Source organism: Nycticebus coucang, chromosome 10 (assembly GCF_027406575.1).
Source record: "Nycticebus coucang isolate mNycCou1 chromosome 10, mNycCou1.pri, whole genome shotgun sequence".
NCBI lineage: Eukaryota > Metazoa > Chordata > Mammalia > Primates > Lorisidae > Nycticebus > Nycticebus coucang.
In genome coordinates this window covers 28391823-28413101 of record NC_069789.1, presented here as the reverse complement: position 1 = coordinate 28413101, position 21279 = coordinate 28391823, and the positions used below count along the sequence as shown (strand labels likewise).

The 21279-nt window shown below is 37.3% G+C and overlaps 1 protein-coding gene across 1 annotated transcript in view; it reads right to left on the bottom strand.

Moving 5' to 3' along the window:
* The window catches only part of DNAH14 (dynein axonemal heavy chain 14), an 862921-nt gene that overhangs the window by 415985 nt on the left and 425657 nt on the right, over nucleotides 1-21279 (bottom strand). The window contains 2 exon segments of the mRNA XM_053607548.1: nucleotides 3487-3506; nucleotides 19420-19667. Of these exon segments, the coding sequence (XP_053463523.1) occupies nucleotides 3487-3506; nucleotides 19420-19667 (268 nt within the window).

Below are 21279 nucleotides of genomic sequence, written 5' to 3'. Positions count from 1 at the left end.
TTGTTAGGTTTTTTCCTGGTTTGGGGATCAGGGTGATGTTTGCTTCATAGAACGTGTTGGTAGTCTACCCTCTTTTTCTACCTTTTGGAACAGGTTGAGTAATATAGGTACTAATTCCTCTTTAAAGGTTTGGTAGAATTCTGACATGAAACTGTCTGGTCCCGGGCTTTTCTTTTTAGGGAGGTTTTGTATAGTTGATGCTATTTCCAAACTTGATATGGGCCTGTTCAACATTTCCACTTGATTCTGGCTAAGACTTGGAAGGTGATGTGCTTCCAAGTAACGGTCAATTTCTTTCAGATTTTCATGTTTCTGAGAATAAAATTTCTTGTAATATTCATTAAGGATTTTTTGAATTTATGAGGAGTCTGTTGATATTGCATCTTTGTCATTTCTGATTGATGATATTAGAGATTTTACTCTTTTTTTCCGGATTAGGTTGGCCAGAGGTTTATCTACTTTATTGACCTTTTCAAAAACCAGCTTTTTGATTTATTGATCTGTTGTATTATTCTTTTGTTTTCAATTTCATTTAATTCTGCTCTAATTTTGGTTATTTCTTTTCTTCTAGTGGGTTTGGGGTTGGAATGTTCTTCCTTTTCCAGTTGCTTGAGATGTCCCATTAAGTTGTTAACTTCCTCTCTTTTCGTTCTCTTGAGGAACACTTGCTGTCCTATAAATTTCCCTCTTAGAACTACCTTTGTGGTGTCCCAGCGGTTCTGATAGTTTGTGTCTTCATTGTCATTTTGTTCCAAAAAATTGGCAATTTCTTTCTTAATCTAATCTCTGACCCAGCCATCATCAGCATAAGGTTATTTAACTTCCATGTTTTTGTATGTGTATGCAGAGTCCTGTTGTTACTCAGCTCAAGTTTTTTTTCTTGGTGGTCCGAGAAGATGCAAGGAATGATTTCTGTTCCTTTAAAGTTACTTAGGTTACTGACCTAAGATGTGGGCGATTTTGGTATAAGTTCCATGGGCTGATGAGAAGTATGTGTATTCAGTTTTGTTGGGATGAAATGTTCTGTAGATGTCTGCTAAATCTAAATATTGGATGGTTAGGTTTAAATCTAAAATTTCTTTGCTCAGCTTCTTGTTGGAGGATTGATCCAACACTGCCAAAGGAGTGTTGAAATCTCCGACTATTATGCAGCTGGAGGAAATCAAGTTGCTCATGTCTGTTAGAGTTTCTCTTATAAATTGAGGTGCATTCTGGTTGGGTGCATAGATATTAATAATTGAAATCTCATCATATTGAGTATTACCCTTAACAAATATGAAGTGACCATTCTTGTCCTTCCTTACTTTTGTTGGTTTAATGCCTTTTGTATCTGCAAATAAAATTGCAACACCTGCTTTTTTGTCATTACCATTTGCCTGAAATATGGATGACCATTCTTTCACCCTGAGTCTGTGTTTGTCTTTTAAGTTAAGATGTGACTCTTGTATGCAAGAAATATCTGGCTTGAGTTTTTGTATCCAGTCAGCTAACCTATGCCTCTTTAGAGGACAGTTTAAGCCATTCACATTAATGGAGAATATTGATAAGTCTGGTGAAGTTTTGGGTATCGAGTTTTTCAAAGGTCCAGTGGACATTTTTAATCCTTTTGCCTGTGTGGAAGTTAGAGTTTGATCCAAAGTTTCTGAGTGAGTTTACTTTTGTGGTATAGGATTGGTCATTGTGGAGGATAGGTCTGAGAATATCCTGAAGAGCTGGTTTGGTTATGGCAAATTTCTTCAACATATGAATGTCATTATAGTATTTAATTTCTGCATCATAAATGAAACTCAGTTTAGCTGGATACAAAGTCCTGGGTTGAAAGTTATTTTGCTTTAGGAGATTAAAAGTTGATGACCACCCTCTTCTGGCTTGAGAAGTTTCAGCAGAGAGATCTGCAGTTATTCTAATTTTATGCCCTTTGTATGTAATGGTTTTCTTTCGCCAGACTGCTTTGAGAATCTTTTCCTTCATATTAACTTTAGTGAAGCTAATTATGATATGCCTGGGGGATGACTTATTGGGGTTGAATCATGCTGGGGTTCTGAAGCTGTCTGCTATCCGAATTTCAGAATCTGTAGGCATGTCTGGAAAATTTTCTTTCATAATTTCATGCAGAAAGGCCTCTGTGCCCATTGAGGACACTTCATCATTTTCAGAAATTCCAATTATTCGTATATTGATCTTCTTAGCATTATCCCTGAGTTCTCTGAGAGAATGATCCCTTTTTGCTCTCCATTTCTCTTCCTCTTTGAGAGTTTGGGAGCGTTCAAAGGCTTTATCTTCCACATCAGAAATCCTTTCTTCTGCTTGGTCCATTCTGTTGCTGAGGGATTCTACTGTATTTTTCATATCTTTGAGGGCTGTAATTCTTGCTTCTGTGTGTCTAAGTCTTTGGTGGTTTTGTCTTTAAATTCGTTAAATTGTTGAGACAACTTTTGAATTTCTCCTTAAATTCCTAATTCCATTGTATTAATCTTGTCTGCAGTCCAAATTCTGTATTCGATTTCTGACATCTCAGCCAGTTGTTTATGAATGTGATCTTCAATTACATCTGCCTTATCTTTTCTTGGGGGGGGGGTTGATCTATTCTGTTTATTCATGTTACCAGAGTTTTTCTGCTTATTCTGACCCATGGTTATTTTACTCCCTTTGATTTTTCCCCTGGGGCTTTATCGAGGACCTTTACAGTGTTGTGGCTTGAGAATGGGGCCCTGTCTTGTGTGGTGGGGCTAAGTGGTTCTGTCTTGTTTTCAGCTGGTTTCTGTTTGACCCTAGTGTAACATTTACTCTGGCTTGAAGTCTAGCTGTGTGGAAAAACCAGCAATTAAGTCACCCCGCCTGCCCACCTCTGGCACCAATTGGAAAAGGAAAATCAAACCTTCCTACAACCGCACACCCATGGAACCACATGAAAAGTCCTCAGTCTATTGGTTCTGTTCAAAAGGTCCAAATCAATTGTCTCAATTGGCACCTGTCTCAGGTGGGAGAGTTCAAAAGGTCTCTGGAAACTGGATCACAGGGGTGTGGTGGCTACTCTAATATGGCTTACTCCAGTTCTGCACGGAGTCAGGAGGAGCCACCTAGCAAATGATCAGTCTGGGAAGGTTGATGTCTCCTTCCCCACTTTGCCCCTCCATCGGACCCAGTCACTGGTATCTCTGCTGATGGCACACCCAGTTGCCTGTAGTGAACAGGTACTCCAGGGATTTTCACCTGCCCGAATCGCAAGGAAATCTTCCAGGCCTCTGCAGTCTGCCACTATCTAGCAGGAGGAGGTGAGGCCTGACATCCTTGGGTGCTTGATGCAGGTCCGGGGGGGGGCGGGGGAGAGGTGTTCAGTCAAGCTTAGCCCTGCCCCTGATTGATGTTGCTAACAGAACAGACAACTTTGCAGGATTCTGTTTCTGTTTCTACTAAAATCGCCTGCAGAAGACAGGCTGTTCTGAGTTCAAACATCTTTGTTGCTGGAGGTTTGTGTCTGATTACCTCTCTGAGTCGGCCCTGGCCTGGAAGCTTCCCCGGTCTGTGAGCAGCATCAGGCAAATCCTTTGCTCACTGGTGGCCTCCTCTGGTTGCCCAGAGAGACAGGGGGTGTGGCTTCAGAATATCCAGAAGTGAGCCGTTTTGCTTTTGTTTGCGTCCTTGTGGTTGCAGCTTGCCTCAGCGGTGTTTATGTTTGTTCTTCAACCTTCTCTCTTGGTGCAGCTCAAATCCACCAGGTTACTTATTAAATTTTTATCCATTAACTCTCCTTCTGGATGGGAGCCTCTGTGGAAAGCTGGCTTCAGTCCACCATCTTGTCTCCTACAATCATGTTTTGCCCCCCAAAGGTGTGGCACACACCAAGACCCCACCCTCTCCTTCCTTCCTTCTCTTCTCTCTGCTTCTTCCACCCCCAACATGTCATTAATTGTCCTCATTTCAAAATTGAGTGTAGGGAAGTGCCAGCCCCATATGCTGGAGGTGGTGGGTTCACACCCAGCCCCAGCCAAAAAGTACAAAATTGAGTACATAGGATTCATGCTTCTCCATTCTCGTGATGCTTTACTAAGAATAATGTCTTCCAATTCCATCCAGGTTAATACAAAGGCATTAAAGTCTCCATTTTAAAAAATGACTGAATGGTATTCCATGGCATACATATACCACAGCTTGTTAATCCATTCCTGCGTTGGTGGGCATTTAGGCTGTTTCCACAATTTGGTGATTGTAAATTGAACTGCAATAAACAGTCTAGTGCAAGTATCCTTATGGTAAAATGATTTTTTTCCTTCTGAGTAGATGCCCAGTAATGGGATTGCAGGATCAAATGGGAGGTGTAGCTTCAGTTCTTTGAGGGTTCTCCATACTTCATTCCAAAAAGATTGTATTAGTTTGCAGGCCCACCAGCAGTGTAAAAGTGTTCTCTTCTCTCCACATCCATGCCAGCATCTGCAGTTTTGAGATTTTGTAGTATGGGTCATTCTTGCTAGGGTTAGATGATATCTCAGGGTGTTTTTGATCTGCATTTCTTTAAGAATTAGGGATGATAACTATTTTTTCATATGTTTGTTAGCCATTCATCTGTCTTCTTTAGAGAAGTTTCTATTCATCTCTCTTGCCCATTGATATATTGGCCTTTTTCATGTGGATTAATTTGAGTTCTCTGCAGATCCTAGTTATCAAGCTTTTGTCTGATTCAAAATATGCAAATATCCTTTCCCATTGTGCAGGTTGTCTGTTTGCTTTGGTTGTTGTCTCATTAGCTGTGCAGAAGCTTTTCAGTTTAATTAAGTCTCATTTGTTTATTTTTGTTGTTGTTGCAATTGCCATGGCAGTCTTCTTCATGAAGTCTTTTCCCAGGTAGATATATTTCAGTGATTTTCCTATGCTTTCTTTGAGGATTTTTTTTTTTGGCCGGGGCTAGGTTTGAACCTGCCACCTCCGGCATATGGGACCGGCACCCTACTCCTTGAGCCACAGGCGCCGCCCTTCTTTGAGGATTTTTATTGTTTCATGCCTTAAATTTATCCATCTTGGATCAGTCCTTTATTCATTTTGAATCATTTCTTGTGAGTGGAGAAAGGTGTGGGTCCAGTTTCAGGCTTTTACATGTGGATACCCAGTTCTCCCATCACCATTTATTGAATAGGGAGTCTTTCCCCCAAAGTATGTCCTTGTTGGTTTATTGAATATTAGGTGGTTGTAAGATGTTAGTTTCATTTCATTTTCTATTCAATTCCAAATGTCTATGTCTCTATTTTTGTGCCTGTACCATGCTATTTTGACCACTATGGCTTTGTAGTTCAGCCTAAATTGTGGTATGCTGATGCCCCCAGCTTTGTTTTTATTACTAAGAACTGCCTTAGCTATATTATTTTTTTTCTGATTCCAAACAAATTTCAGAATCATTTTTTTCCAAGTTTTGAAAGTATAATGTTGGTATTTTTCCACCTGATTTTATTTTATTATTTTTTTAAGTCATATACGTATAGATCATGAATACATTTATGCATATGTGGGGTACAATGTGTTGATCTTTTTTATACAATCAAACTAATCATCATAGCTTTTGCCTCATTTACTTGATTATGATGTTGGTATTTTAATAAGGATGGCCTTGAATTAGTAGATCGCTTTGGGAATTACAGCCATTTAAACAATGTTGATTCTTTCCAGCCATGAGCATGGTATGTTCTTCCATTTGTTAATGTCCTCTGCTATTTATTTTCTTAGGGTTTCATAATTTTCATTATATATGTCATTCACTTTTGTTAGGTATATTCCTGGGTATTTCATTTTCTTTGAAGCTATGGTGAAGGGAGTTGTTTCCTTAATTAGCCTTTCATTTGACTGTTATTGCCATGTACAAAGGCTACTGACTTGTGGACCTTGATTTTATGTCCCGAGACATTACTGTATTATTTGATGACTTCCTGGAGTCTTGTGGTTGAGTCTTTGGGGTTCTCTAAGTATAAGATCATATCATCAGCAAAGAGGGAGAGTTTGACCTTCTCTGCTCCCATTTGGATTCCCTTTATTGACTTGTCTTGCCTAATTGTATTGGCTAAAACTTCCAGTGCTATGTTGAATAGTAATGGTGACAGAGGACAACCTTGTCTGGTTCCAGTTTTAAGAGGAAAAGCTTTCAGTTTTACTCCATTCAGTAAAATATTGCTGTGGGTTTGTAATAGATAGCTTCAATCAGTTTCAGAAATGTGCCACCTATGCCTACAGTCTTCAGTGTTCCAATTAGAGAAGGATGTTAGCTTTTATCGAATGATTTTTCTACATTTATTGAGAAGATCATATGGTCTTTATTTTTGCTTCTGTTAATATGGTGGGTAACATTTATGGACTTGTGTATGTTAAACCAGCCTTGCATCCCTGGGATGAATCCTACTTGATCATGTTGTATAACTTTTTTGATGATAAGCTGTAATCTATTGGCTAGGATTTGGTTGAGAATTTTTGCATCTACATTCATGAGTGAAATTCGTCTGAAATTCTTCTTTGTAGTTGGTCTTTTGCTGGTTTTGGTATCAGGTTGATGTTTGATTCACTGAATGTTTTGGGGAAGATTCCTTCCTCCTCATTTTTTTGGGAATAATTCTGTATTACATGAATAAGTTCTTCCTTGAAGGTTTGATATAATTCAGGTGTGAAGCCATCAAGATCAGGGCATTATTTTGATTCCAAAAATTGATCCATTTCCTTCACATTGTCAAATTTCTGAGCAGAGAGTTTCTGGTAGTATTCAGAGATGGTCTCTTGTATCTTTGTGGCATCAGGTTTTGTTTCCCCTTTATCATTTCTGATTGAGGTTAGTAGAGATTTTACTTTTTGATTTCTAGGTAGTCTGAGCCAAGGTTTATCTATTTTACTTATTTTTTCAAAAAACTCAACTCTTCATTGGAGAAGATGGCAGCCGAGTAACAGCTTCCTTGCATCTGGGCACCGTGAGTCTGGGGAGATAGGACTCCAGGCATCTCTGGCTGGTGAGATCTGCTATCATCACCCCTGAGAGGATACAGGGAGTCAGCGAGAGACTTCTGGACCCCAAGAGGAGGACTAAAACTTTGGAAAACCCGCAAGTGGTCGCATGTGTTCAATCTGTCTAAACTCACCCACAACTGTAAGTTCAGTAGCAGCGAGACTGCAAACCAGAAAGGCCATACCTATGAACTGTTTTGGTGTCTTTGGACTTGGCACTCAGCAGAACTGCCTTGGGGAGAGCCTGAGCGGGAGTGCGGAGAAATTTAGCCTTTGTCTAGGCCCCAGTCTGAGCCGCTGAGCCAGACAGAGCTAATAGTGTTTGGCTCTGGGTCACAGGCAGCCATTATGAGTGATCTGCCCTGGCAAGCTCCGCCCTCAGGGTCGCAGAGGTAGAATTGGGTGGGAGCTGGTAACCCAGCGACCAAGTAGCCTAAGGGCAGGGTCTGAGCCGCCTTGCAGCCCTAACCCTCGGGGGCAGAGGGAGACCAGTTTTGGCACACAAGGTAAGTGGATAGCCACTTCAGCAGTGATTCCAGCGACAAGAACTTCCCTGGGAAAGCTTCTGCTCAGCAAATGAACAAGTTCAAAGTGCCTTTTAAGTGGGCTGAAGAGAGATTTAGGGTGTCTACCTGCTGGGGTTTGAGAAACTAGCAGCCTCCAGTCGTATCAGAACTGTGATTAACATCTCATACCCCAGAAGACCACGTGTTGCCCAGACAATATACAATAACATATACATACTGCTTTGTTTTTGGTTGTGTTTTTTTTTGTTTATTTTGATGTTGTTGATTGTTGTTTTGTTTTGTAAGTTCAACCTTTACCATACAGATCCTTTTTGTTTCTCAATTTCTCTAGTTTAAGTATAATTTCCCATTGCTGCCTATTTCAATAATTAGAACTTCACTTTTGTTAGTGTTTCTAGTGCTATTATTTGGTTTTCCACCCAATTTTATCACGTAAAGTTTTCTGTTTGCTTGTTTTGGTTTGATTTATAGCATTTTTGTCTTTCCTCTGTACTTGGTGCAGGTGGGGTACTGTGTCTGATCAGGTTAGCAAAGAGCTGACGACCTCAAGGGAACCACCCAACTGGGCACCCCCAGAAGGTGGTTTTTTTAAAAGATTGTATCAAAGTACCCTGTACACCTATATTGCTCTGTCTCCCTCTTTCTGTGCCTCTCTTCTTTTTGTCAATATTCCTTTTACCCACCCCCTCTCCTTTCTCTATCTTTCTTTTTTTTCTTATCACTCGGTCCTCCTTTCTTTCATCCCTTTTTTGCTCCTCAACCTTCTCACGCTTCTGGTCCTGTAACCCTTAGTCCACAGGCACGAGAATTTAAAGAGCAAGAGGAAGTGAAAGGAAAATTAGGGCAAGGAAACAGATAAAAGAAATCACTCATGAGGAAGAATCAGCAGAAAGCTCCAGGCAACATGAAGAACCAGTCCAGAACAACCCCGCCAAGGGACCATGAGGTAGCTACTGCAGATGATTCCATCTATAAAGAAATGTTAGGAATGACAGAAAGGGAATTTAGAATACACATGTTGAAAACAATGAAAGAAATGATGGAAACAATGAAGGAAACTGCTAATAAAGTGGAAAATAACCAAAAGGAAATTCAAAAACAGAATCAAATAAGAGATGAACTATATGAAGAATATAAAAAGGATATAGCAGAGCTGAAGGAACTGAAACAGTCAATTAGGGAACTTAAAGATGCAATGGAAAGTATCAGCAACAGGTTAGACCATGCAGAAGAAAGAATTTCAGAGGTAGAAGACAAAGTTTTTGAGATAACTCAGATAGTAAAAGAGGCAGAAAAGAAGAGAGAGAAAGCAGAACGTTCACTGTCAGAATTATGGGACTTTATGAAACGTTCCAACATACGAGTTATAGGAATTCCAGAAGGGGAAGAAGAATGCCCCAGAGGAATGGAAGCCATACTAGAGAATATTATAAAAGAAAATTTCCCAAATATCACCAAAGATTCTGACACACTGCTTTCAGAGGGCTATCGGATCCCAGGTCGCCTCAACTCTAACTGAGCTTCTCCAAGACACATTGTGATGAACCTGTCCAAAGTCAAGACAAAAGAAAAGATTCTGCAAGCTGCCAGGAGTAAGCGCCAGTTAACCTACAGGGGCAAATCCATCAGAGTGACTGCAGACTTCTCTAATGAAACTTTCCAAGCAAGAAGACAATGGTCATCTACCTTTAATCTACTTAAACAGAACAATTTCCAGCCCAGAATTCTGTACCCTGCTAAGCTAAGCTTCAAAATTGATGGAGAAATCAAATCATTTACAGATATACAAACATTGAGGAAATTCGCCACAACAAGACCAGCTCTACAGGAAATACTTCAACCTGTTCTGCACACTGACCACCACAATGGATCAGCAGCAAAGTAAGAACTCAGAAATTAAAGAACAGAAACTAACCTCCACACTGATGCAAAAGATAAAACTAAGCAATGGACTCACAAAATAAGATGAATAGAATACTACCACACTTATCAATTATCTCAATAAATGTTAATGGATTGAATTCCCCACTGAAGAGACATAGATTGGTTGACTGGACTAAAAAACACAAGCCATCCATTTGCTGTCTGCAAGAAACACACCTGGCTTCAAAAGACAAATTAAAGCTCCGAGTCAAGGGTTGGAAGACAATTTTTCAGGCAAATGGAATTCAGAAGAAAAGAGGAGTTGCAATCTTATTTTCAGATACATGTGGATTTAAAGCAACTAAAGTCAAAAAAGACAAAGATGGTCACTTTATATTGGTCAAGGGAAAACTACAACAAGAAGACATTTAAATTCTAAATATTTATGCACCCAATTTAAATGCTCCCAGATTCTTGAAACAGACCTTACTCAGTCTGAGCAATATGATATCTGGTAATACCATAATAACAGGGGACCTTAACACTCCTCTTACAGAGCTGGACAGATCCTCTAAACAGAAATTAAACAAGGATATAAGAGATTTAAATGAGACCCTGGAACAACTGTGCTTGATAGACGCGTATAGAACACTCCATCCCAAAGATAAAGAATATACATTCTTCTCATCACCCCATGGAACATTCTCCAAAATTGATCATATCCTGGGACACAAAACAAATATCAACAGAGTCAAAAGAATTCAAATTTTACCTTGTATCTTCTCAGACCATAAGGCACTAAAGGTGGAACTCAACTCTAACAAAAATGCTCGACCTCACCCAAAGGCATGGAAATTAAACAATCTTCTGTTGAATAACAGATGGGTGAAGGAAGAAATAAAACAGGAAATCATTAACTTCCTTGAACATAACATTAATGAAGACACAAGCTACCAAAACCTGTGGGATACTGCAGAAGCAGTTTTGAGAGGAAAATTCATCGCTTTAGATGCCTACATTCGAAAAACAGAAAGAGAGCACGTCAACAATCTCACAAGAGATCTTATGGAATTGGAAAAAGAAGAACAATCTAGCCTAAACTCAGTAGAAGAAAAGAAATATCCAAAATCAAATCAGAGATCAATGAAATTGAAAACAAAAGAATCATTCAGAAAATTAATGAAACAAGGAGTTGATTTTTTGAAAAAATAAATAAAATAGATAAACCATTGGCCAGACTAACAAGGAATAGAAAAGTAAAATCTCTAGTCAGCTCAATCAGAAACGATAAAGGGGAAATAACAACTGATCCCACAGAGATACAAGAGATCATCTCTGAATACTACCAGAAACTCTATGCCCCGAAATTTGGCAATGTGAAAGAAATGGATCAGTATTTGGAATCACACCCTCTCCCTAGACTCAGCCAGGAAGAAATAGAGCTCCTGAACAGAAAAATTTCAAGCAGTGAGATCAAATAAACAATAAAAAAGCTTCCAACCAAAAAATGCCCTGGTCCAGATGGCTTCACTCCAGAATGCTATCAAACCTTCAAGGAAGAGCTTATTCCTGTACTGCAGAAATTATTCCAAAAAATTGAGGAAGAAGTAATCTTCCCCAACACATTCTATGAGGCAAACATCAACCTGATACCAAAACCAGGAAAAGACCCAAACAAAAAGGAGAATTTCAGACCAATCTCACTCACAAATATAGATGCAAAAATTCTGAACAAAATCCTAGCCAATAGATTACAGCTTATCATCAAAAAAGTCATTCATCATGATCAAGTAGGCTTCATCCCAAGGATGCAAGGCTGGTTTAACATACGCAAGTCTATAAACATTATCCACCATGTTAACAGAGGCAAAAATAAAGATCACATGATCCTCTCAATAGATGCAGAAAAAGCATTTGATAAAATCCAGCATCCTTTTCTAATTAGAACACTGAAGAGTATAGGCATAGGTGGCACATGTCTGAAACTGATTGAAGCTATCTATGACAAACCCATAGCCAATATCTTACTGAATGGAGCAAAACTGAAAGGTTTTCCTTTTAGAACTGGAACCAGACAAGGTTGTCCTCTGTCACCTTTACTATTCAACATAATGCTGGAAGTCCTAGTCAATAGAATTAGGCAAGAATAGGAAATAAAGGGAATCAAATGGGAGCAGAGGAGGTCAAACTCTCCCTCTTTGCTGATGACATGATCTTATACTTAGAGAACCCCAAAGACTCAACCACAAGACTCCTAGAAGTCATCAAAAAATACAGTAATGTTTCAGGATATAAAATCAATGTCCACAAGTCAGTAGCCTTTGTGTACACCAATAACAGTCAAGATGAGAAGCTAATTAAGGACACAACTCCCCTCACCATAGTTTCAAAGAAAATGAAATACCTAGGAATATACCTAACGAAGGATGTGAAGGACCTCTATAAAGAAAACTATGAAATCCTCAGAAAGGAAATAGCAGAGGATATTAACAAATGGAAGAACATACCATGCTCATGGATGGGAAGAATCAACATTGTTAAAATGTCTATACTTCCCAAAGCAATCTACCTATTCAATGCCATTCCTATCAAAATACCAACATCGTACTTTCAAGATTTGGAAAAAATGATTCTGCGTTTTGTATGGAACCGGAAAAAACCCCGTATAGCTAAGGCAGTTCTCTGTAAGAAAAATAAAGCTGGGGGCATCAGCATACCAGATTTTAGTCTGTACTACAAAGCCATAGTGCTCAAGACAGCATGGTACTGGCACAAAAACAGAGACATAGACACTTGGAATCAAATTGAAAACCAAGAAATGAAACTAACATTTTACAACCACCTAATCTTTGATAAACTAAACAAGAACATACCTTGGGGGAAAGACTCCCTATTCAATAAATGGTGTTGGGAGAACTGGATGTCTACATGGAAAAGACTGAAACTGGACCCACACCTTTCCACACTCACAAAAATTGATTCAAGATGGATAAAGGACTTAAATTTAAGGCATGAAACAATAAAAATCCTCCAAGAAAGCATAGGAAAAACACTGGAAGATATTGTCCTGGGGAAAGACTTCATGAAGAAGACTGCCATGGCAATTGCAACAACAACAAAAATAAGCAAATGGGACTTCATTAAACTGAAAAGCTTCTGTACAGCTAAGGAGACAATAACCAAAGCAAAGAGACAACCTACACAATGGGAAAGGATATCTGCATATTTTCAATCAAACAAAAGCTTGATAACTAGGATCTATAGAGAACTCAAATTAATCCACATGAAAAAGCCAACAATCCCATATATCAATGGGCAAGAGACATGAATAGAACTTTCTCTAAAGACGACAGACGAATGGCTAACAAACACATGAAAAAATGTTCATCATCTCTATATATTAGAGAAATGCAAATCAAAACAACCCTGAGATATCATCTAACCCCAGTGAGAATGGCCCACATCACAAAATCTCAAAACTGCAGATGCTGGTGTGGATGTGGAGAGAAGGGAACACTTTTACACTGCTGGTGGGACTGCAAACTAGTACAACCTTTCTGGAAGGAAGTATGGAGAAACCTCAAAGCACTCAAGGTAGACCTCTCATTTGATCCTGCAATCCCATTACTGGGCATCTACCCAGAAGGAAAAAACTCCTTTTATCATAAGGACACTTGTACTAGACTGTTTATTGCAGCTGAATTTACAATCGCCAAAATGTGGAAACAGCCTCAATGCCCACCAACCCAGGAATGGATTAACAAGCTGTGGTATTTGTATACCATGGAATACTATTCAGCCATTAAAAAAATGGAGACTTTACATCCTTCGTATTAACCTGGATGGACGTGGAAGACATTATTCTTAGTAAAGCATCACAAGAATGGAGAAGGCTGAATCCTATGTACTCAATTTTGATATGAGAACACTTAATGACAATTATGGTTATGGGGGGGCACAGAAAGAGGGAAGGAGGAAGGGGGGTGGGGCCTTGGTGTGTGTCGCACTTTATGGGGGCAAGACATGATTGCAAGAGGGACTTTACCTAACAATTGCAATATGTGTAACCTGGCTTATTGTACCCTCAATGAATCCCCAACAGTAAAAAAAAAAAAAAATGAAGTTGTTAAAAAGAAAAAAAAAAGAATCATTCAGAAGATCAATGAAACAAAAAGTTGGTTTTTAAAAAAGATTAACACAATTGAGAAACCTTTGGCCAATTGATAATCCTTTCCAGAAATAGAAAAGTAAAATTTCTAATATCATCTATCAGAAATGATAAAGGAGAAATAACAGCAGACACTTCAGAAATTCAAAAATTCTCAATGATTACTACATAAATCTCTTTTCCAAGAAATATGAAAATCTGAAGGAAATGGACCATTACCTGGAAGCATGCCACCTTCCTAGACTCAACCAGAAAGAAGTAGAAATCTTGAATAGGCCTATATCAACCACTAAAATAGCATCAACAATACGAAATCTCCCTAAAAAGAAAACTCCAGGACCAGATGGCTTCACATCCGAATTCTATCAAACCTTTCAAAAGGAAGTACCTATATTATACAATATTTTCCAAAGCATAGAAAAAGAAGGAATACTTCCCAACACATTCTATGAAGCAAATATCACCCTGATACCCAAACCAGGAAAGGATCCAACAAAAAAAGAAAATTATAGACCAATATCATTAATGAATATTGATGCAAAAATATTAAATAGCAAAGATCTTAGCAAACAGAATTCAACAACACATCAAAGAAATTATACACCATGATCAATTTGGTTTTATTCCAGGATTACAGGGTTGGTTCAACATACGCAAATCTGTAACTGTAATACATCACATCAATAAAATAAAAAACAAAGACCATATGATTCTCTCAATTGATGCAGGAAAAGCCTTTGATAATATCCAGCATCCTTTCATGATCAGAACACTTAGGAAAATAGGCATAGAAGGGACATTTCTTAAACTAATAATCTACAGCAAACCCACAGCCAATATCATATTGAGTGGTGTAAAATTGAAAACATTTCCACTCAGATCAGGAACAAGGCAAGAATGCCCAATGTCTCCACTGCTAGTCAACATATTAATGGAAGGCTTAGCCATTGCACTGAGATAAGAGAAGGTGATCAAGAGTATTCAAATAGGGTCAGATGACATCAAACTCTCCCTCTTCATTGATGATATGATCCTATACTTGGAAAATACCAGGGACTCAACTTCAAAACTCTCAGAAGTGACCAAGGAATACAGCAGGGTCTCAGGATACAAAATCAATACTTACAAGTCAGTAGCATTTATATACGCTAACAATAGTCAAGCTGAAAAAACAATCAAGGACTCTATTCCTTTTACAATAGTGCCAAAGAAGATGAAATATCTGGAAATTTACCTAACAAAGGATGCGAAAGATCTCTATAAAGAGAACTATGAAACTCTGAGAAAAGAAATAGCTAAAGATGTTAACAAATGGAAAAACATATCATGCTCATGGCTGGGAAGAATCAACATTGTTAAAATGTCCATACTACCCAAAGCAATCTACAGATTTAATGCAATCCCTATTAAAGCACCATCATCATACTTTAAATAACTTGAAAAAATAGTACTTAATTTTATATGGAATCAGAAAAAACCTCAAATAGCAAATACATTACTCAGAAATAAAACAAATCAGGAGGTATCACATTACCAGACTTTAGGCTATACTATAAATCTATAGTGATCAAAACAGCATGGTACTGGCACAAAAACAGAGCAGTAGATTTATGGAACAGTATAGAGAAGCAAGAGATGAACCCAGCTTTATGGAACAGTATAGAGAACCAAGAGATGAACCCAGCTACTTATCATTATTTGATCTTCGACAAGCCTATCAAAAATATTCGGTGTGGGAAAGACTCCCTATTTAACAAATTGTGCTGCGTGAACTGGCTGGTGAAGCATAGAAGACTGAAACTGGAAACCATGGAAAGTTTTATTTTATTTTATTTTATTAAATCATGACTGTGTACAAGACACGAGAACCAAGCAGAAGACAGAATTTCAGAGCTTGAAGACAAAGTTTTCAAATTAACCCAGAGTCAAAAATAAACAAGAATCAAGATCAAGAAAACTGAACAAGCTATCTCAAAATCATGAGATTATGCAAAATGAACAAATGTAAGAATTATAGGTACTTGTGGGGGAAAAGAAGAAAAATTGTGAAAAACAGTTGAGAGAATATTGGAGGAAACTTCCCTGGTGTTAGTAGAGATTTAGATATTCAGATATAAGGTCAGAGGATGCCTGGAAGTTTGAAGGCAAACAAGACATCTCCAAGGCACATAGTCATCAGCCTTGCCAATGAAAGGGAAAATCCTACAAGCTGAAAGACAAAAGCAAAGTTAAACTCATCAGACTAACAGCCAACTTCTCAGCAGAAACTTTACAAATCCAAAGGATTTGGGGTCCCATTTTAAGTCTTCTTAAACAGAGTAACTGCTAGCCAAGAATTTTTTTTTTTTGGCAGTTTTTGGCCAGGGGTGGGTTTGAACCCACCACCTCTGGTATATGGGGCCAGCTCCCTACTCCTTTAGCCACAGGTGCTGCCCTACTAGCCAAGAATTTTTTGTAGGAATCTTTGTCATTGGTCCAAGGAATGTTCAGCAACTAGTAGTTTAATTTCTATGTATTTATGCAGTTTTAAGAGTTTCTCTTGGAATTGGTTTCTCGTTTTATGTTCCACTGTGGTCTGAGAACATAGTTGGTATGATTCTGATTTTTCTAAATTTGCTGATATTTTTGTGGCCTAACTTACGATGATCTATCCTAGCAAGTGTATATTCTACAGTTGTTGTGTAGAATTCGCTGACATTGTGTCCTGAAATGTGGCTTCTCTAACATTCCTCTCCAGAATAAGAGATTCTTCTGGATTCTCTTGGTAGATCCTCTTTCATAACTGTTTTTTCCATATCCTCCTCAGTCCTAGACAAGTTACAATTACTAATTCTTTGTTTAATGATGCCCATAATAGAGTTTATCCGGACTACTGGATTTCTCTTTTAAATCACTACATTTTTCATGTCCAGTATGTCTATATGGTTCTTTTTCATAGACATATGTTCTTTGTTCATTTCTACTTATTTTTGTTTCATAATTCCTTACTTTAAAATGGATCTTTTTGAAAACCTTAAACATTTATATTAAAATCTCTGTGAGGTAATAATAATTTCATCAAGAATGAACTAATACTATGAGTAATTTTGGTGGTATTCTTTCTTTAGTTTTCATTACTTGTTGAACAGTTTTTATTTGCAAAATGATTGTGAGTATAAGGTTTTTTTGCTCTTCCTTTTTTTTCTCTTCTGTGTTTCTAGTCTGGCTTCCACCTGTCTCTTTTTCCCTTTCTATATTCCATCCTGATCTAGTTTTACATTGGGATTTCAGGTGACAGGGCAAAATTTCATATTCACTGTTTAAAGATAAATAATTGAAATAATGAATAATTTATTAACTTGTCTTTAGTTTTGCAGGGAGAACCAATATAGAGTTTGAAGTATTTCTGCCTGACAAGTAAATCAATGCAGTTTATTTATCTTTTTTTTTTTTTTTTTTTTTTTGTAGAGACAGAGTCTCACTTTATGGCCCTCGTAGAGTGCCGTGGCCTCACACAGCTCACAGCAACCTCCAACTCCTGGGCTTAAGCGATTCTCTTGCCTCAGCCTCCCGAGAAGCTGGGACTACAGGCGCCCGCCACAACGCCCGGCTATTTTTTGGTTGCAGTTTGGCCGGGGCCGGGTTTGAACCCGCCACCCTCGGTATATGGGGCCGGCGCCTTACCGACTGAGCCACAGGCGCCGCCCGCAGTTTATTTATCTTTAGGAGTTAGAGGCATGGAGTGAAATCATTAACTTCAACAAGTCTACATGCAATGCTCCAAGATTAAAAGTTAATTTCCATTGGAAATAACATAAAATCTTTGCCATCCAGCTATATTAAGTGGAAATTTTTATAAATATAGTAATGTGCCGCATAACGTTTCAGTCAATGACAGACTACATATATCACAAGGTTCCTATAAAATTATAACAGAGTTGAAAAATTTCTACTTTCTAGTGATGTTGCAGCTGTCATGACATTATAGCTATTGTAATGTCATAGCATAACTCTTTCCTCAGGTGTTTATGGTGATGCTGGTGTCAATAAGCCTATTGTGCTGCCAGTTGCATAAAGGTATAGCACTTACAATTATGTACCGTATATAATACTTGATAATGACTGTTATAGGTTTATTTATTTAGTTGGCTATACTTTTTATTATTTTAGAGTATACTCTCTCTGTCTCTGAGAAGCCCTCAGCCTTGGGCAGGCCCTTCAGGAGGTATTCCAGAAAAAGGCATTGTTATTGTAAAGATGATACCTCCATGTATATCACTGCCCCTGAAGACCTCCTAGTGAAGGTTGAAGACACTAATATTGATGGTCCTGTGTAGATCAAGGCTATTATGGGTGTTTATGTGTTAGTTTTTACAAAAAAGTTCAAAAAGTAAAAAAAAAAAGTTGAAACTAGATAAGGATAGATTAAAAATATTTTTGTTTAGTTGTACAATGTGTTTGCATTTTAAGCTAAATGTTATTATAAAGGAGTCAAAAAGTTAAAAAAATTAAGTTTATAAAAGTAAAAAATGGTACAGTAAGCTAGTGTTAATTTAAATGAAAAAATTAAATAACTTTTGTGTAGGATTAGTGTACAGTGTTAGAAAAATCTATAGTCATTTACAGTAATATCCTAGGTTATTATGTTTACTCATCACTCATCCACTGATTCACCCAGAGTAACTTCCAGTCCTGCAAGCTTCATAATTCATGATGTCCTATACTGGTGTAATATTTTATATGGTATTTTTACTTTACATTTTTTACATTTAGATATATTAATATACATTAGTATTAAATATTTACTGTTTTCTTATTATTTCCTACTGTAGTCAGTGTAGTAACATGTTATACAGGTTTATAGACTAGGAACAGTAGGCTAACCATAAAGTCTAGGAGTATAGTAGGCTACACTGTCCAGCTTTGTGTAAAAATACTCCATGATGTTCGCACAATGATGAAATAGCCTAACAGCACATTTCTGAGAATGTATATTCATTGTTAATCAACATATGACTGTAGCCTCAAAAGGGCATTTTAAGAGTTACATCAAACAAATCAGTAGAATTTGTATTTTCTATTTATTTATTTTTTAATTAAATCATAGCTGTGTACAGAGATGTTGGCGCAGATGTGGAGAAAAGGGAACACTTTTGCACTGCTGGTGGGAATGCAAATTAATACATTCCTTTTGGAAAGAGATATGGAGGATTTGTATTTTTGATGTACTGTTTTTAGTTCTCATCTTTATTTAATAAGGTCTTCTAAATGCATTCATTATCAATATTTTGTCTCTTTTTGGTGCCTACAACTTTATGTGTTCAAAGTTCCTTTAATCAATAAAAACTAATTGAGAAGGTTTATTACTTTAAAGTATTAAGTTAGATTCCATTTGTTAGAACTTATTAAAAAAGCACAAGTACTAAAGAAATCTAAGGATTTATATAATAATTAAAATTAAAAAATGAACATAATACTTTTTTCTTTTTGCATTATTTTTTGACCGGGGCTGGGTTTGAACCCACCACCTCTGGTGTATGGGGCTGGCACCCTACTCCTTTGAGCCACAGGTGCCACCCATAAATATAATACTTTAATATTGCTTTTCTACGGAACGTCCTTTTACATGGTGGAATGGTTAATACAGATCCAGCTACATAGTTGATGGGCTCAGCTTAGCTGAGCTCATCATTTTAAGTCTTTATCTTTTATTAACATTATAGCTTCTTATACTATCTAAGATCAAAAAGGAATCTAGTTTTCTTCAGTTCCTTTCCTTGGAATGAGGGTGTTAAGTATATTTCTTAGCCCTCTTTTACCTTTAATCTTCACCTTTTGAAAGATGGACCTAATCAATATAAGCCTAAGCTTAATTTTTAATTAGTATTCTAAAATAAACACAATTATGACTTTTGATCCAGAACTTACCGACTTGCAAGTTGTTTTCAAATAATTCATGAATAAGTTTGTTAAAATCATATGCTACTTTTGCAAGAGAATCAGCTTCTAAACTGGGACAAAATATTATATCATCTTTATGTCCATCTTCACGGTTTAAAGTTCCTCCAAATGCCCAAGTAAATGCAAACACAAAAAGCTTTTTAATCATTACTGTCAATTTATCAGGATTTTTCTCCAGGTACCACGTAATTTCATCCCTGCAATAAGTACATATGGAGAGAATGAAGGTTAAAACTTTTAGAAAGCAGTTTAGAAATTTATTTAAATATCTTATCAAACTTCATTATTACCACCTGTAATACAGTTAAATGTTGACATAAAAGTTTCTGAGTTCATGTATAATTTTCCCTTTGATAGCATGTAACAATGTAAATTATACATTGTTACTATGTTTATTTCTTTTTTTGTTTTTTATTAAATCATAATTGTGTACTACTATGTTTGTTTCTGAAGAACTATATGTGTAAGAGATTTATAGTCAAACTTCATTGAAAATATACCTTTAATATATGTTTTTATTTAATGTGTGTACGTACAAGAGCTGACATTTAAGTTTATCAACTCATCCTAGAAAAAGTGCAACACATAGAGGGATGGAGGGAGGGGGGTGGGGCCTTGGTGTGTTTCACACTTTATGGGGCAAGACATGATTGCAAGAGGAACTTTACCTAACAATTGCAATCAGTGTAACCTGGCTTATTGTACCCTCAATGAATCCCCAACAATAAAAAAAAAAAGAAAAAGTGCAACATAACACATTGTTGAATACAACTATAATCACCTTTGAAGTACTCCCCTTGGTAAGCTATGTACCAACACCAGTGCTTAGTCCATCCTTCAAAGCAATTTTGGAACTCATTCTAGAATGGCCATCAGAACTGTCATTGAGAAACACAAAAACAAAACACAAAAACATGCAACAATAATAATGAACTCCACTCAGCCAGACACTGCCACATGTTGACATGAACATAACTGTGAGACACTGATAAACCAAGGTTATGAAACATTATTGAGCTGTTTGTACAGTGCTGCCAATGTAAGCACATAGCGGAAAGTTCACAAACTTAATTGTCACACCTTAGTACAACAGTTCTGATGGTCTTTTTGAGAAAAAGACTTCCAAAATTGCTTTGAAGTGTGGACAAGGCATTGGTGTTGGTGCATAGCTTCCCAAGGGAAGTACATGAAGGTGAACAAGATACTCAACAATGAAGTACGTGGCATTTTTTCTAGGATGAACTTGCAAACTTAATTGCCAAAGAATGTGTACTTTTACAATATGCCTTTACTAAATATATGTTTAATATGTTTTTATCTAATATATGTATATATGTTTCCCTTTTATTTTAGGTCAACTTATTAGTCAAGCATTTGCTTCTCTTTTGGGAAAGATCTGATAATACTTCATTTTCTGTGAAAAGGCATAAATGAATAATCATTCATCCTGTATTCCTCTCAACCAAATTCTGAGGGGCTGATTTAGTCCAACTTGATTTAGTTCAATCTGGCTGTAAAACCAGGTAGTATAAATCTGGGGGGAGTCCTCTCTAGTCTGGATCAACCAGGGTTATCCATTGTTAGTCGGATTCTGAAATTATCTATAGTCACAGGGTTAATGGCAATAGGGCTGAACAAGAGGTTTGGGCTGGATTTCAAGACATTTTGCATAGTTTAAGATTTAAAATTATCCACAAATTGCAAAAAATATGTCACTGACCAAGAATTTAACTGGAATTTTTTAGCAACCATTCATGTACAATTCATTTGCACAGTTTCTGTCTGAATTTTAAAGCCATGTGTAACAGC